The sequence below is a fragment of the Natrix helvetica genome (assembly GCF_964273705.1).
Source record: "Natrix helvetica genome assembly, chromosome: 2".
NCBI classification, from domain to species: domain Eukaryota; kingdom Metazoa; phylum Chordata; class Lepidosauria; order Squamata; family Natricidae; genus Natrix; species Natrix helvetica.
The window spans coordinates 59689147-59704675 of record NC_138552.1 but is presented as its reverse complement, the minus strand read 5'-3'; the positions used below and the strand labels follow the sequence as shown (position 1 = coordinate 59704675).

Here is a 15529-nt window from a genome sequence, read left to right as displayed (position 1 = left end):
ATTCTCTGGTTCTCTGCTAAGTTTCCTGACAGAGGTAAAGGATGGTGAAATACAATAGACAAGCTACACAATTATTTTAACCATATGCGTCGGAACTAAAGTATTATTATTCCCTCCCCCTCCTGAATTCTTCTGTAGGACTTGGGAATCTCCAACCAATTTTGAGACCACATACTTAATGTCTCACATTTCTGTAGGTAAATATCCTCATGCTGGATATCAGGAATCTTTAGTCCACTTAATATCTTTCAAATGGGAATGACTAAAACTAAAAGTGAAGTCAATTTTATAGAAAGATTGTTCTTCAACCAGCAATGACATATCACTACTTTCCCTTCAATTTAAAACATAAAAAGACAATAAATACATCTTTATATAATAACGCACTGAAAATTATTAAAATTATGATAACAAGATAACAAACTATCCTAAGGAGTTGAATTATGAACTGCACATTTTCTTCTTTTCAGCCACGGTTAAATCTGGTGTGTTATAAGGCAAGATGTTATCAGTCTGGAATTGGAAATCCCACAATATTTTAACCTGCTCGTTTTTTTTTTTACTGCTTTTCAACTATATGAAAATTATTCCTGCCAATTGAAACAGAGATAAAGAAAGAAATGATTTTACAATTTTAGACTATCTCCTGGTGTCCTTTTATTTAAATAAACATTTACAATTTTTTAACAATGAACACAAAGACAGAAATTTTGGAATAGGGAGCCTGGCCAGCATCAATGGAGACAACGTGCATACAGCTGAGTACCCTGTTACATTTGAAAGCCCAGATTTTATTTCCTTTATATATCTTTTCTTTTACTGACATTTTCCATTACATTCTCTCTTAATATGAGACAAAATGAAATTCAGGAACTCTTCAGGTACTAAGCCAATTTGTTTTACTCTTAAATTGTTGATAAATTGAGACTGAAGTCCAGTTCAAAAAGAGATAGTCTTTATTTGTAAGCTTTTTATACCGTGACACAAAAGCCAATAGAGCTATTTCGGACACTACTCCAACCTTATCCTTCAGCAAGATATTTGAACTGTTTAAATTGCAAAACTCTGTTCTTTTGTCCTTCAGGTTTGCATCTTCTAAGCATATTATGTGTTTTAGTATACAAAGACACTGCCTACCAAGTCTGAATCAAGTTTTGGCAGCACCTTTTGATGTAGAATGCCTTTGAAGTAAAACACATTTTAGTTTCAATCCAGGTTTATCTTCTGGAATATCTAGAAAAGTTTTTGTTTTCCAACTATCATTATCTGCTTTCAATTATGTTAGATCTGAGCAACTGATATTTTAAAACAATTAATAGCTCTAGGGCATATGACATACCAATTTTAGGAACTGAATGGTAAGAAATAGAAAATTGGAAACTGCAAACTGAAAAATCCAACTATTATATTTTATACATATATGAGGAATAATCTGTTACTGTTAGGGCTAAAAATGATATGGTAATGGATAGCTGCATTGTACAAAACAATTCTAGATGGAGAGCTGATTATTTACCATTTTTTAATCTTTTATGTGAACATTTAGCTATTGGAATATTAGAGCATAAGAAAATGCCCTTGAAACAGAGATATTAAATTTTAATTAAAGAATTAATCACATCTAAGTTCTCTCCAGTTTAATATTTTTTGTATAAATAAACCCTTGCCCAAATTTAAACCTGTCTTTTAAAAATCTGAATATCACCACAGTTTACACACTGGTAAATTGCAACTTTTAAGTCTGTTGGGAAAGTGATGCACTCAAATAATTTCATGAAGCTGAAAATAAGGGGAGTTGACAGGGTTATAAAATATAATATTTCACCACGGATGTTCTAAACCACTAGAAAACACAGCTACATTATTTTAAAATACAAGTTAATTATATGTGGGCTAAGCATGCCAAGTTTTCAACAATGCAAAAGTCCAGCTTAAGCATATTTTTCCTATTCCTTTCCTATCTTAAAAAAGGTACTTTTTTCAACAAGTATACAAAGATTGGTTCAATTAACTTCAGATGAAGAATACTCTTCCTTGTTAATGAATTGAAACCTTTTTTTGATTCAGAGTGTATATATGTTATATCTGGTTTCTTTCATCCAGTCCTTGAAGACATTTTGGTAAAAATAAAACTTCTATATGTTTATGCAATTCTTATAGATATATGTATTTGTTATATATTACTCACATATAACAAATATTGTAGTTAGAATAGCCACTATTGATCCAACAGTAGGTATGACAAATCCCATTTCATGATACAGATCTCCAGACGTATTCATTCAATCTTCAATCTTCACTGATTCACTCCTATTCAAAATTATTCCTGTTCTGTATTATATTTCAACTACTAGCAATTTGAGAAATATCTTGAAGGTTTGTCCAATCAGTCCAGGATTGTGGTGAGTATACTCTGAATATCTCCTTATGTCATCTTTGCCATTGCAAAAGTAGTATCAGTTTCTTTTTTACAACCCCTACCCATAATTAGTAATCCTGGCTACTTGGCTAAGTGAATATTTGGCAGATTACGCTGTCTTGATTGTATGTCATCATATATGAACAGTGTGGGGGCCTAGTAGTGAAGATGTTTGCCTCCCACTCAAAAGTTTGAGAGTTCAATCCTAGGTAGCAGCAGATATTTCCCCCTCACGGAGCAGAGAAAAAATATCTACCGCAAACTCCATATAGGCATCAGGAAGGGCATCCAGCAAATAAACATTCAGCTCCATTCAGTCAACCCAACCCTATCCCGAATAAAGGGTTTACAGTGTCATAAAAAGAAAAAAATGTATGTCAACATATATAAGTTGAGATAGTGAAAGATGGCTGCTTCTTCTAAGCAGTAGAGTTCTCACAAGCATTGTTCCATAAGCTTAGATGTTGAGCCGATGTATCAAAATGTAAATGTTTGGCCTTTTTTAAAAAAAAGTTTGATGGAAAATCTGATATGACCTTCCAAGCTTGATGTCTATTCATCAGTAGTGAGTTTACAGAAACTGTAGTTTGATTCTCCTCCTTTATGTACAGCAAACATTTACTGGATGCAGGTAGGCAAACGGAAAAAGAATAACCAGATTCCACTTTTCAAGGTAACTTGATTATGTTCATCAAGGGTTATTCACTGTTTTCATCTTTGTCAGAAGATGCAGGGCTATCCCGAGGAGGCAGCAGGTCATAGTGGCAAGGAATGTGGCTGTTTTTTGGTAAATCATAAAGATCTTGGCTGATGGGTCCATTATTACTTAAATTGCCTTGGACAACACTAACTGTTGGTTCTGCAATTTTAAAAAAAATGTATGTGTTATTACTCTGATATTGTGAGAAAGAATCATAAAATTTAATCAAAATTAATGAATTCATTCATTTAGTAGTTTCCATGCTTTAAACAAGACTCTCAAAAGGAGGAAGCTACTGATAGCAAGTAGCTTTGCCAAAAAAGGAGACGCAGTGTCCCTTAATTGCCTCAACCAGTAGTAAATATACAGGAGGCCAATGTCACAGAGAGACTTCCTGTGTTTCAGGAAGTTCTTAGGATGAAAGACAGAGGTGGGTTGCTGCCAGTTTGGCCTGGTTTGACCAAACCGGTAGTGGCAGTGGCGGACGGGTCGGCTAGGATGCTTCTGCGCATGTGCAGAGGCATTGCGCGTGCAAGCACACACGCATGCATGAGCGAACTGATAGTAAACCAATTAGCAATCCACCACTGGTGAAATTGGAACAATGGTCAATTCAGATGGTGGGATAAAAAAAATCTAATCAACCAATCAATCACAGAAAAGATGTTTTATTTCCAGGAGTATATATAGCGAAAAATCTTTGGGTCATATTGGTAATGAAACTCATAAAACTTAAATCTTTGGGGGAAATCTACTCTAAAAATAGGTGATAAAATGCTCTGTTGGAAACCTGGAGTAGAAGCTTTTGTGACTTTAAACTAATTATTATATAATGGTTGTTTTAAGGATTTATCCCGACTTCATATTAAATTTGGTCTTCCAATTCACAACAGTGGTGGTATGTTTCAACTTAAGCATGTCCTAATGGATCCATGTACACCAGATGCTTTGGCCGCTTCAAAGGCATCTGAGACACTCAATTATTTGAAGGAATCCATGGCAGAAGTAAAATTTGTAACATATCTCTATTTAAAGTTTGAGTATATTTTTAAAATAGAATTCCTGAGATATTCAAAAAGTGGACTCAAGAACAGAAATCTTGGCTAACAAAGATTACAAACAATGTACAATGTACTTACTAACTTTAAAACGTATCAATATATTTGAGATTGATTCATCAAAAACTTGTATTATGACCATATTGGACTCCCTAAGCAATGTGCTTAAAAGGATAATCAACTTTCTTTGTGGTAGGTATAAAAAAATTGAGGAATCATTGATCCATATTGTGGGGTTATATGATCATCTGGTATCTTTTTGGAATAATATTTTGATGTATATAAAAAGTGGAATGGTATTTTAATATACAGTACATAAAAGTACATTAACGTACATGTCATTATGTAAAATGGTTACACAATGTGATAAATAATAAAATGAAATGAAATAAAAAATAAAATCAGATTTATGGAAAATTAATATGTTAATGTGATGTTGAAATCAATATGAAACTTTTGGAATTATCTAGGATGTTTTGATTGTCCAACTTTGAATGAGAGTATTCAATGATGTAGCAGCAGCAACTATCACTACTTATTCATTCTCATGGTCCCGGAATTCCTCTTTATTTCGAATGTGGATTTCCCTTGCTAAAGCTGTCATCCATTGGTTCTTGTCCTATGCTTGAACACTATAGAGTTGCTGCATTTGTTTCCACAAAAGTCTTTCTACTGAGCATCTTCGTATTTCATTACTCTGGAGCTTCCAGATAGACTGCCCTATCTCCTTCTTGGCATTGTGTTATTTCCCATGAACACAGACTTCCCAGAGTAACTGAGTCCACTTTCTGCCTCAAGCTGTCTAATGTCTACCTGTGACAGATAAACAAGATAAATGAAGCTTAGGCTCCAATTTAAACTTAATTCAAAACCAACTTCAGTGCTTCCAGTTATTATTAATAATAACTGGAAAGCACAACATATCAGTTGCCGTTTTCCCGTGTCGCTTATATGCTTTTTTAATCAATTTTATTCTGCATTCCATGACAAGAAATTTGAAGTTGAGCTGAATTTTCAGGAATTGTAGTTGAGTTATATAACAGGATGACACATGCCAAATTGAACAAAAACTTCTTTTAAAGAGCTGCCAATATCATTTTTATTTCCTTGCAAAATTAGAAATAATTTTGGGCATAGTTGCCTCTTACAAGAAATAAGTCCTGCCAAGTTTTCAGATGATAACGTCCAACAATTTTATACTATTTTTTCAGCAACTACCAAATAACCAACATGAAATTGTGAAAAAAAGTTCTTCACTTTCACAGTATTTTTATTTAAATGTATGTTTATTGACATAATTGTTTCATTTTCCTCATTTTGGACTCACTGGCAATTTTTTAATCAGTTATATGAGGAAAAAAAACTTTAATGTTATGGCTCTTCAACTAATGAATTAGTCCTCCTGTAGCACTTAAATAATTTCTGCTTAAAATAATGTTTTTTTCCCCTTTTCCCAGGCTCTTTTGATAATGCCATTAAACAATTTGCATTCATTTCAAGATTTTATCATGACAACACAACCTCCTAGGACAGCATCCTAATGCCTTCTAAAAAATTTAAGATTTTTTTAAAAATCAAGTTGTTTATTATCATTATTTATAAATTATCTTTAAGAAGATGGTAGAGTTATAGAAACTGACAGACTACTAAAAAAACCCGAGAAAAACAGAACAAAGGTTAGTGTAACATAAATAGTTCATTTCTAAAATTGGGACTTACCAACTTCATATACATTTTTGTTAGACGAAACAGAGTTATTAATTTCTGCATAGGCAGAATCCCTGTGTGCTGGTGATTTCATTTCAACATATCCACATTCTGAATTTTTTGGCATAAGTGCTGGTGGATCTTTAATAGTAGCGTATGGATTTTCAGAGCTACTTAAGGAACAGTTACTTAAATTATATTCAGAATTCTTTATTAGATCTAAGAAAACACAAAAATGATAATTTAATGGTAATATAGAATGACAACGAATAACAAACTAGAATTATTCTTTGAAATGTTTTGGTTATTTGCCAAGTTTCTATTTTTAGTGCAATGTATACAGAAATAACAGTGAAACAAATCAGCAAATTAATTCATGCTAAGCCAATGATTTCTTCAGCATTGTTTCAACTATTCACAGTGAATTTAATGAAAATGAAAGTCCTTGGAATAGTAGCCGATTATAAACTTGACATAAATCAGTATCATGATGAGACAGTAGAAAAAAATTGTTTTAGGCTGCATCTACAAAAATATAGTTTCTGAATCATGTTGATTAGTATTTCCACTTTAGTATTGCAATGAGTTTTGGGCACATTTCTAGCATTTAGATAAAATTGAAGAGGTTCAGAGAATAAGGAAGAAAAACTAAACCTTGTGAAGGGAGGTTGAAGAAGATCAGAATGCTTAGCCTCAGCATAGGTCACAGAGTAATGAAGATTCATAATTTTTTGCTGGCGAAACCAAAAAGTGTAACCAAAGAGATGATGGACTAACATTCATTGGGAGCAGTGGTGGTGCAGCTGTATATGAGAATAGTTTAATAAGGATTTCTTGGCTGAGCAATAACCAAAAAGTTTGTAACTCTGTTAAATAAAATGATGGATGGAAAGCAGGGGTAGATTCCTGCAGAGACTACTACCAGTTCACTCAAGGATGTGCAGCGCATAAGTGCTTCACACATGCATGCACATGCACACTACAACTAAAATTGATGTGCGCATGCACAGTGCAACTGAAATTATGTACATGCGCAGAAGCAAAAAACAAGATGGTGGCGCCTATGGCAGCGCCGAGAGAACCGGTTTGGTGGTGTGGCAAACCTGTGTCGCTGTTGGTTCCAGCGACCCAGGCCGCCGGTTCGGTCGAACTGGTCCCAAGAACCCACCACTGGTGGAAAGATGCTCAAAAGGCCTAAGGGAAAAACCTATTTTTGTATTCTTTTTCTTTAAGTTCAGGTGTAATGCAACATATTAAAAAAAACTTTACATAGTATCAAAACATATAAGCAGTCCTCGACTTATGGCCACAATTGAGCCCAAAATTTCTATTGCTAAGCGAGATAGTTGAGATAATGAATTTTGCCCCATTTTATTATCTTTCTTGCCACAGCTGATAAGTGAGTCACTGCAGTTGTTAAGTTAGTAACACAATTGTTAAGTGAACCTGGATCCTTTCTGTCAGAAGATTACAAAAGGTGACCACATGAACCAAGACACTTCAACCGTCATAAATATGAGTTAGTTGCCAAGTGTCCAACTTTGGTTCCCATGTGACCATGGGGATGCTTCAACTGTCATAAGTGTGAAAAATAGTCACAAGTTACTTTTTTCAATGTTGTAAACTTTGAATGGTCACTTAATGAAAGATGGTAAGTTGAGGGCTACCTGTGTTTCTGGGGTTCATGAATTAAAGTATTCTCAGGATTAATTTATAGTTCCTATATATTTTTATGGGCTCTATCCAGAACAGGATCTGGTCCAGGGTTGCCTAACTTCAAGAAATCTGCCGTATGCTGATATATTTTCTTTTGGGGAAATGTCATACTCACCTTTCAAGGATTTCCCCAAACAGCTTCTGTCAGCTCCAAAAACCCCTGTCAATAATGGACAAGAAGAGAATCTAAATATATTACTAGTCTCTTCTGCTAGGAATAGTTATAGTCATTGCACTAATTGTTCCTAATTTCTAAAATCTATTGTATCAGGTTCAGAACAGTCTGTTTTCATGTCCCTACCTAATTCATTGTGGTAGCCTCCATGCTTCCAATCAGCTGGCAATGTCCCTGTGTAATCCATGATGGGAACACGCTTCTGGGGATCCGTGTTTTTAAGATTCACAAATAGTTGGTTCTTGAGTGACTGTTTCAAAATAAAAAGAAGGTAAATAATGATATATTTCAGTGTACAGAAGGCAACTAAAAGTGTAGTGTTTTACAAGTATAGTCTTTTCTGAGATAGGCAGTTCATATGTCCACGTAGCACAAAATATGCAGCCTTTTTATTTTCTTACCTTTGACAGAGTCATTCTATTCATGTTGTTAGCAATTGCTGTATTTGAGCATTGCGTTAGAGTGTGATAGCTGGGGTTGGAGAAGTAGTGAGTATTAGCGTTTCCACCATTATTATGAGTAACAGTTTCTGAAAAGAAAGAAAAAATCTTTATCATTACCCATCCTTGGCTTTATATTGTAATTCTTAAGAACTATCAAACAACTTTCCTAGAATTAAAACACAGATTAAGAATGATTTACATCATTGCTTTGCAATACTTTTTCATTCCTAAATTATCATTTATTTTTATTTTTAAAAAATATTTCATATTGATTCAAACATCATCTTCCATTAAACAGTGTGTTATCTGGGTACAAATATTTTGTGCAAATATTTTATATAATAACAATTACAATTTACAGCCATATTTATTATTATATCTATAACTTAATACTAATACTAATACCGTACCTAATACTATAACAATCCTCTTCTTATTTAACTTTGTTAAAAAAAATCTCTATTTCACTCATCTGCTTTTCTCCACTTTTCATAATTATTCTCTAACTATTGATAAAATAATTCCCATATGTTATAATAATCGGATTATTCCTTTTCTTTGATTTCAAGTGTTAACCTATTCATTTCTGCATATTCTAATATTTTTTTCTAATCACATTCTCAGCCATAGGAATCTCTTCATTTTTCCAATTTTTGTGCAAATACAATTCTAGTTGCAGTTATGACGTGAATTATCCAGGGGTGAAATTCAGCAGGTTCTGTCAGGTTCTGGAGAACCGGTAACGGAAATTTTGAGTATTAGGAGAACCAGCAAATACCACCTCTGGCTGACCCCAGAGTAGCATGGGAATGGAGATTTTGCAATATCCTTTCCCCAGGAGTGGCGAGGGAATGGGGATTTTGCAGTATCCTCTCCCTGGAGTGGGGTGGGAATGAAGATTTTGCAGTACCCTTCTCCTGCCACACCCATCAAGCCACAGAACCAGTAGTAAAAAAAAAATGAATTTCACCACTGGAATTATAAAATATACATTTTCTTTACTGTAAGTTTCTGGTAGAATCATTCATTCCTAAATTAATCTTCTGAACTTAGTTTAGTCTCTTCATCAAACATACTAAGTCACCAATTAATATTTCACAGTTTTATGAAAATAATTTTTTTTTTATTAATTCAAATTATTGCTGGCCTTTCATCACTTTTATGTGGATGTTTCAAATGCAGCTTATTACCAAAATGAAATATAATTGTTTTTTCAATCTCTGTAAAGGTCAAAGCAGATATAATACTCCTCTATACATATAATTTGCAATGTAATACATCCTTTCCCACACCCACATATCAATTTCTTTTTAAATAACAAGTAATACATTCATTAGCAGGAACAATAAATGTTAATCTGTTTGGTTTCCCCATACATTACTGAAATAACTGTCTATAAATTGTCCTGATGAAGCAAGACAAGTAACTAATTTTTTCCAAATATTATTGGATTCCTATCATTGTTTAATAGTAGCCATTCTTACTAGATGAGAACTGGAATTCAACAACATCTGGAAGATCAAATATTGCTAGGTTAAAGACATTACATTACTTTGGACTACAGCTAAGCAATGTACAGAAAGTTAGTGGTTAACAAGTAGCAGATGCTAAATAATTTCAACTATAAAATGCTATACTGAGGGTATAGAAAGAATTTTAGATTTTCATTTTTCTTCATAGTACTGTGGTCTATCTATATGGCCACTAGGAGTCGAAAACATCTTGATGGAACATAATCAACCAATCAATGAAAGCAAAATATTCTGTTCCTATAGAATTTGCTAACAATGTACAAAGCCCTTAACTACTGAAACAATTTTAAAAATTTTCTTTGCTAAAATTACGTCTAACAGATGTATCTCTATGACAATTCTCAGTCATCCAGGTCATGGTTGTCCCAAAGGTGCTTTTTCAAGAGGCAACTGGACTTTTTAGGTTTTTCCTTTGAAGATGTTCCGCTTCTCATCCAAGAAGCTTCTTCAGCTCAGAAGCACAGAGCTGAAGAAGCTTCTTGGATGAGAAGCGAAATGTCTTCAAAGAAAAATCAGAAAGTCTATACGTCTAACAGAGGTAGAATTAATGCTTGCAGTACTGTATTCTTACCTGAAATTGTATAATCTGCATTGATAACTCTCATGGCAGGCGTATAGGTAACTGCTGGCATATTTGTTTCTTTCCCTTTCTGCTTTTGTCTATAAATAATGAACAATGCAAGCAGAAAAAGGACAACAAGGACAAGAATTATGATTCCAGCAATGGCTCCAATTTGGTAAGAATCAGATGGGATGGCAGCGCTAGTACGGCTTAAACTGTTCAGGTTTCCTACAATGATTACCCCTGCTGCAAAAACAAGAAAAGAAGAAAACAAATGAAAAAGGCAGTCATAAACATATAAAGTTCTATGTGCATATTTTTATTTGGGTTGCCTAAGCCTGAACAATATACAGTATATTAGAAGCATATGACATGTTTTGAAATCAGTGACGTGTAGTCAGGGGAGGCAGGGGAGGCAGAGCCTCACCGCTCTCGTGAAAAGAAAAAAAATGTAAAAGGGAAAAGGCGAGTGCTGAGGTGAGGCCTCTAAAAAAGCCTCTAAAAAAGGGAGGACTGTGACAACTTTGATCTTTGCAAGCGTGCAAGCAAAATACCCCAGGATCACGGTGGCCGGGACAGCAACTCCTTCCTCTGCGTTGCGGATAAGACCCACGCTGTGCAGGAGGCTCCTCAGCGCTAGCCTCAGATCAGCGCGAGCCGCGGTCCCATTCCCCTTCTTCCTGAGCCAACATGATGGGGACCACAGCTCGCGCTGATCTGAGGCTAGTGCTGAGGAGTCTCCTGCACACAGCATGGGTCTTCTCCGCAGTGCAGCGGAAGGAGTTGCTGTCCCCGCCACCGTGATCCTGGGGCATTTTGCTTGCACGCTTGCAAAGATCAAAGTTGTCACAGTCCTCCCTTCATGATGATAATTTGATGATGTCAGTGCCTCACCAGCCACAAACCTCACCGCACATCACTGTTTGAAATATTGTTCAATCTCAACTCTGTTGTAGTCTACTGGCAGCATTCTGACACTGTTGCAATCCCCCCCCCCCCCATCTCTGAGTTAGAACATACTATTAAGAAATGGGTACAGTTCCTGTAAGGTTAGAAATAAATTTTAGAATGGCCATTCTAAGGTGGAAACAGGGCATTTGGGGATCATCACATTGCAATCTCAAAATGTTTTGAAAATGTCTAATATACATTATTTTATAAATGGTGTAAGTATGCTTGAAAATGGTTAAGGAACCGGGTACTCAGATATTTTAAAAAAATAATGATGTCACAAAACAATTACATTGCGTTAGTGAGTTATATATTTTAAAGAGTTGCTTTAAGAAACCTGGTTCTTTAAAAAGTCACTTCACAGAGAGTAGTACAGTAGTTAAAGCACTGGAATAGAATTGGACTCAAATTTCCAGTCAGCAATAAAGCTTTAGAGACTTTAGAATAATCCATTACCAGCAGTGTTATTATCTAGTTTTCTGATTTGAGGTTCATCCAAACCAATTTTAGTCCCCCCCCGCCCGCCCCCCAAAAAATCAGTTGGCCAGACACTGCTAGAACTTGACAACCTAAGTATTGCTGATTAATCTCTACACCAACAGCAGTGGTGGGTTCCTACCATTTCGGACCAGTTTGGCCAAACCAGTAAGTGGTTTGGCAGCTTGGATCACTAGAACTGACACATGCCACGCCCCCAAACTGGTTCTCCTGGTGGCGCCATAGTCGCTGCCATCTTGTTTTTTGCTTCTGCGCATGCACAGAGTATTTTTATTGCACTCACGCGCAGTACACATCAAGCGTGCATGTGCCCACAAGCGAACCAGCAGTAGCGACCACCGCTGAGCAACAGGTCTTGGCATTATCCAGAATGTCTACACAATCTTTGCCACTATGGCTAACACATATTTTCTTCTGCTCAATTCAGCCATTTTGGAGGCAGTGAGTCTGTGAAGTGAAAGGGAAGCGCATAAATGAAAGAAGGAAAATGTGGGTCTATGGCTTGAAGGTGCTTGCCCAACACCTTTGTCTCTTCTTCTCTGTCCATCTCCTGTTGGGGATCTGCAATCAAACTTGTCACACTATGTCTTGACCAGTGGAAAATCTGATTGGCAGACATGGAAATGTTACTTAGATCAAAATGTTACTTAGGTAGATGTTTAATTTTTAATCCTGAACCAATTTAGTTCAGATCAAATCCTCTTAATGTAAAACAGTTTTCTTTTGACTAAACTTACATTAGATTGTGATTAATCATGCTTAGGTAAGTGCCATCTAAAAGATAAGGAATTGTGTCTGATTATACATATATCGAATGGGAGCAAGATTGTAATAAGCTTCACATATTGTGAAATTAAAACTCTCAGCATTCTTCATCCTTGTCTAGTATTCTATCCTGAAAACTGAAATAGCAAAAGCAGCCACACAAATGTACTCTGGAAGGCAGTCATGTCATCTTTTTAATGAGCAATTTTTAGAAAATATTACCTTGGTCACATCTTGCTCCTTTCCAGCCAGGGCTACAGTAACAGGTTCCAGTGATATGATCACAAGTTGCGTTGTTCAGGCAATCACATATTTGTCGGCAACCATAACCATAAGTACCCGGGGGACATTCTTTAGAAAGCAAGAAAAAGCACATAGAGGATTTACTTTATTACTTTATTTAAGAGCCCCACTGGTGCAGTGGTTAGAGTGCAGTACTGCAGACTACTTCTACTAATCACCGGCTGCCAGAAGTTTGGCAGATCGAATCTCACCTGGCTCAAGGTTGACTTAGCCTTCCATCCTTCTGAGGTGGGTAAAATGAGGACCCAGATTGTTGGGGACAATATGTTAACTCTGTAAACCGCTTAGAGAGGGCTGTAAAGCACTGTGAAGCGGTATATAGTCTAATTGCTATTGCTATTATTCCAGTTTGCAGTCAGATTCATAAACTAGCCATAAGTGACTATGAGCAACTTAGAGTAAAACTAGGACTTCCAAATTTTGAGTAATGAAGAGTGAAGATTTTCTATGTTAATGGATATCCATTCATTAGCAGGGCAGGAAAGATTCCATTTTCCATTCAACATGTCTCTCCCTACCGTTTATGAAAAGCAGGCCTTAAATGAATTCAATGTATGTAGGAGGAAGGAGAAAGGAAATCCCTATTTCATGATAGGAAGTTTTCCTGTGAAACAAAGTCACGTATGTATGTTTACAGTGCTGTAGCCGGATTAGTTTATAAGCTTTTTTGAAGCTCTATGAATAAATTCTTCTTGTCTGCAGATGCAATTAGTCACCATCAGATGGCGAGATTTCACAAGAAGACTTTATATCTAAGCCATAACCTGGTGTGCTGAAAGATGATTATAAATGCAATCAAATACAATTTAAAATAAATACATGTACAATGTATTATTCACTCAATAAAAGATAATGTTGTCACCAGTTTTTTAAAAAGGCTCCACAGAAAATCAAGTTGCTAAAATAGTTGGGAAACCATTTGTTACAATAGAAATCAAACTCTCAGAGTAAGATATATTGTGATGTTTTACAGATATTATAAAAATATCCATGTTGAGTAATTGCATTAATTGAAGTTAAAATGTAGTTTCCTGAGTATTAACTGTAAACATTTTTCTTTAGAAAAAACAAAGTTTAAGGGGAAAATACTAGTAAAATGTTTCTCATAATATGCCAAAGCCAACTATAATATTCAGAACATATACCAGTTTTTAGAGGAAAAGAAAAAGAAAATTGTAGATTGTTTTTGAACTGATGAAATATTATTGAAAGTAATTTCAGCTACAATGCAAACATCCATCTTAATCCTCCTATTTACATTACATTCTATTGATTTCAATGAAATGTGGATGCCAGTGACTTTGCTTAGAATTGCACTTTAAGGAGCTAACTATGCACTCTTAATCCCACCAAATTCAGTGAAAATCATGGCTTAAGATCAAACTTTAAATACCCCCACATTGGATTGAATTCAGTATGTATACATTACGGTTCAGAATGTATTAAGCAGAGGTGAGTTTCATATACTTTTACCACCGCCACACACCAAAACTGTGTGAGAGAGAGCGCAAGCTTGCCTCATGAGACCATGCGCCTTCTGTGCATGCACATGGCCTTCCGTGCATGTGCTTTGCTCATGCAATGCAGTTTGCACGCATGTGCGCGGCTTAGAAAACATGGCTAAATAGGATGCCATAGAGCCAGGGCAGGTGGGCAGGTGGGTGGCACCCGCAGATCGCTACTACCGGTTCACCGGAACCAGTCCGAACAGGCTGAATACCACTATTGGTATTAAGTGTCATTGTCTTTATCTTATCCATTTAGGTATCCTTGTAAAATTTTATTATAGTCAGCCTAATCTAAATAAGAAAAAAGAGCTAAGTTGATTTTAATTATACTTACATCTTCTCTTAACAATGTGTAAGAAAAGTTTCCAACTCACTCTGTTCACAGTATTTCCCCATGAATCCTGTGCGACATGTACATTGGCCTGAGATGTGATCACAGTCAGCTCCATTCTCACACTGGCAGATTGAAGCACAGTCTTTCCCAAAGAAACCCAGCGGACATCCTTGAAGAAGAGCATAAGGAAATAAAATGAAGCAGTTTATGTTCAATAGCTGCCACTCTGAAACAAATAACCTAGGTATCTCTAAAAATACACAATTCATAATCCAAAGAAAAGATAAAATATTATTATCCTTAAAAGTGTTTATCATTGAAATAGCTCTCCAATAAATAGTTCTCTAATAAAAATTCCTGAACTTCCATAGTAAGATCTTCATAGGGTATAATTCTGAATAAATTGCATAAACTTTGTTGTAATCTCACTACTTCATTACTTTAAAAGAAATCCACTAGATTTTGGAAAAAAAACTATTTTTCCATATATTCTAGAGAATCCAGAGTTATGAAACAACAAAATAACATCAGAGCAGAAAAGAACAAAAGCTTGTAAATATAGGTGCAATGTAAATATATTATTATTGTTGTTGTTGTTGCTGCTGCTGCTGCTACTACTACTACTGTAGGAGATGTGTATTCAGAAGCCACACCCCCTCATTCAAATCAATAATTGTTTCAGAACTAATTGCCATTACTAGTAAAGATATTAGGAGGGCTACACTTTGTTTATAAATGATCCTCAAAAAACAGCTATGTGAACATCCAAAGTATGGCTACAGCGCTTCCTGTAATTCTTAAAAGCAACTTCACTTTCTTCATGCTTCTGTGTAATCCACTCATTCAAGTCAATTATGA

The 15529-nt window shown here is 35.4% G+C and overlaps 1 protein-coding gene across 1 annotated transcript in view; it reads right to left on the bottom strand.

Annotated features, from left to right (window-relative positions):
- Positions 1-644: 644 nt before the first annotated feature.
- MEGF10 (multiple EGF like domains 10) overlaps positions 645-15529 on the bottom strand; it is a 102097-nt gene continuing 87212 nt past the window's right edge. Inside the window, exons 18-25 of the mRNA XM_081942285.1 lie at positions 14712-14840; positions 12749-12877; positions 10322-10558; positions 8177-8304; positions 7902-8025; positions 7716-7760; positions 5897-6103; positions 645-3278 (exon numbers count right to left, since the gene is read on the bottom strand). Coding sequence (XP_081798411.1) covers positions 3118-3278; positions 5897-6103; positions 7716-7760; positions 7902-8025; positions 8177-8304; positions 10322-10558; positions 12749-12877; positions 14712-14840 — 1160 coding nt within the window. The 3' untranslated portion in view covers positions 645-3117. The remainder of the gene's footprint in view (positions 3279-5896; positions 6104-7715; positions 7761-7901; positions 8026-8176; positions 8305-10321; positions 10559-12748; positions 12878-14711; positions 14841-15529) is intronic.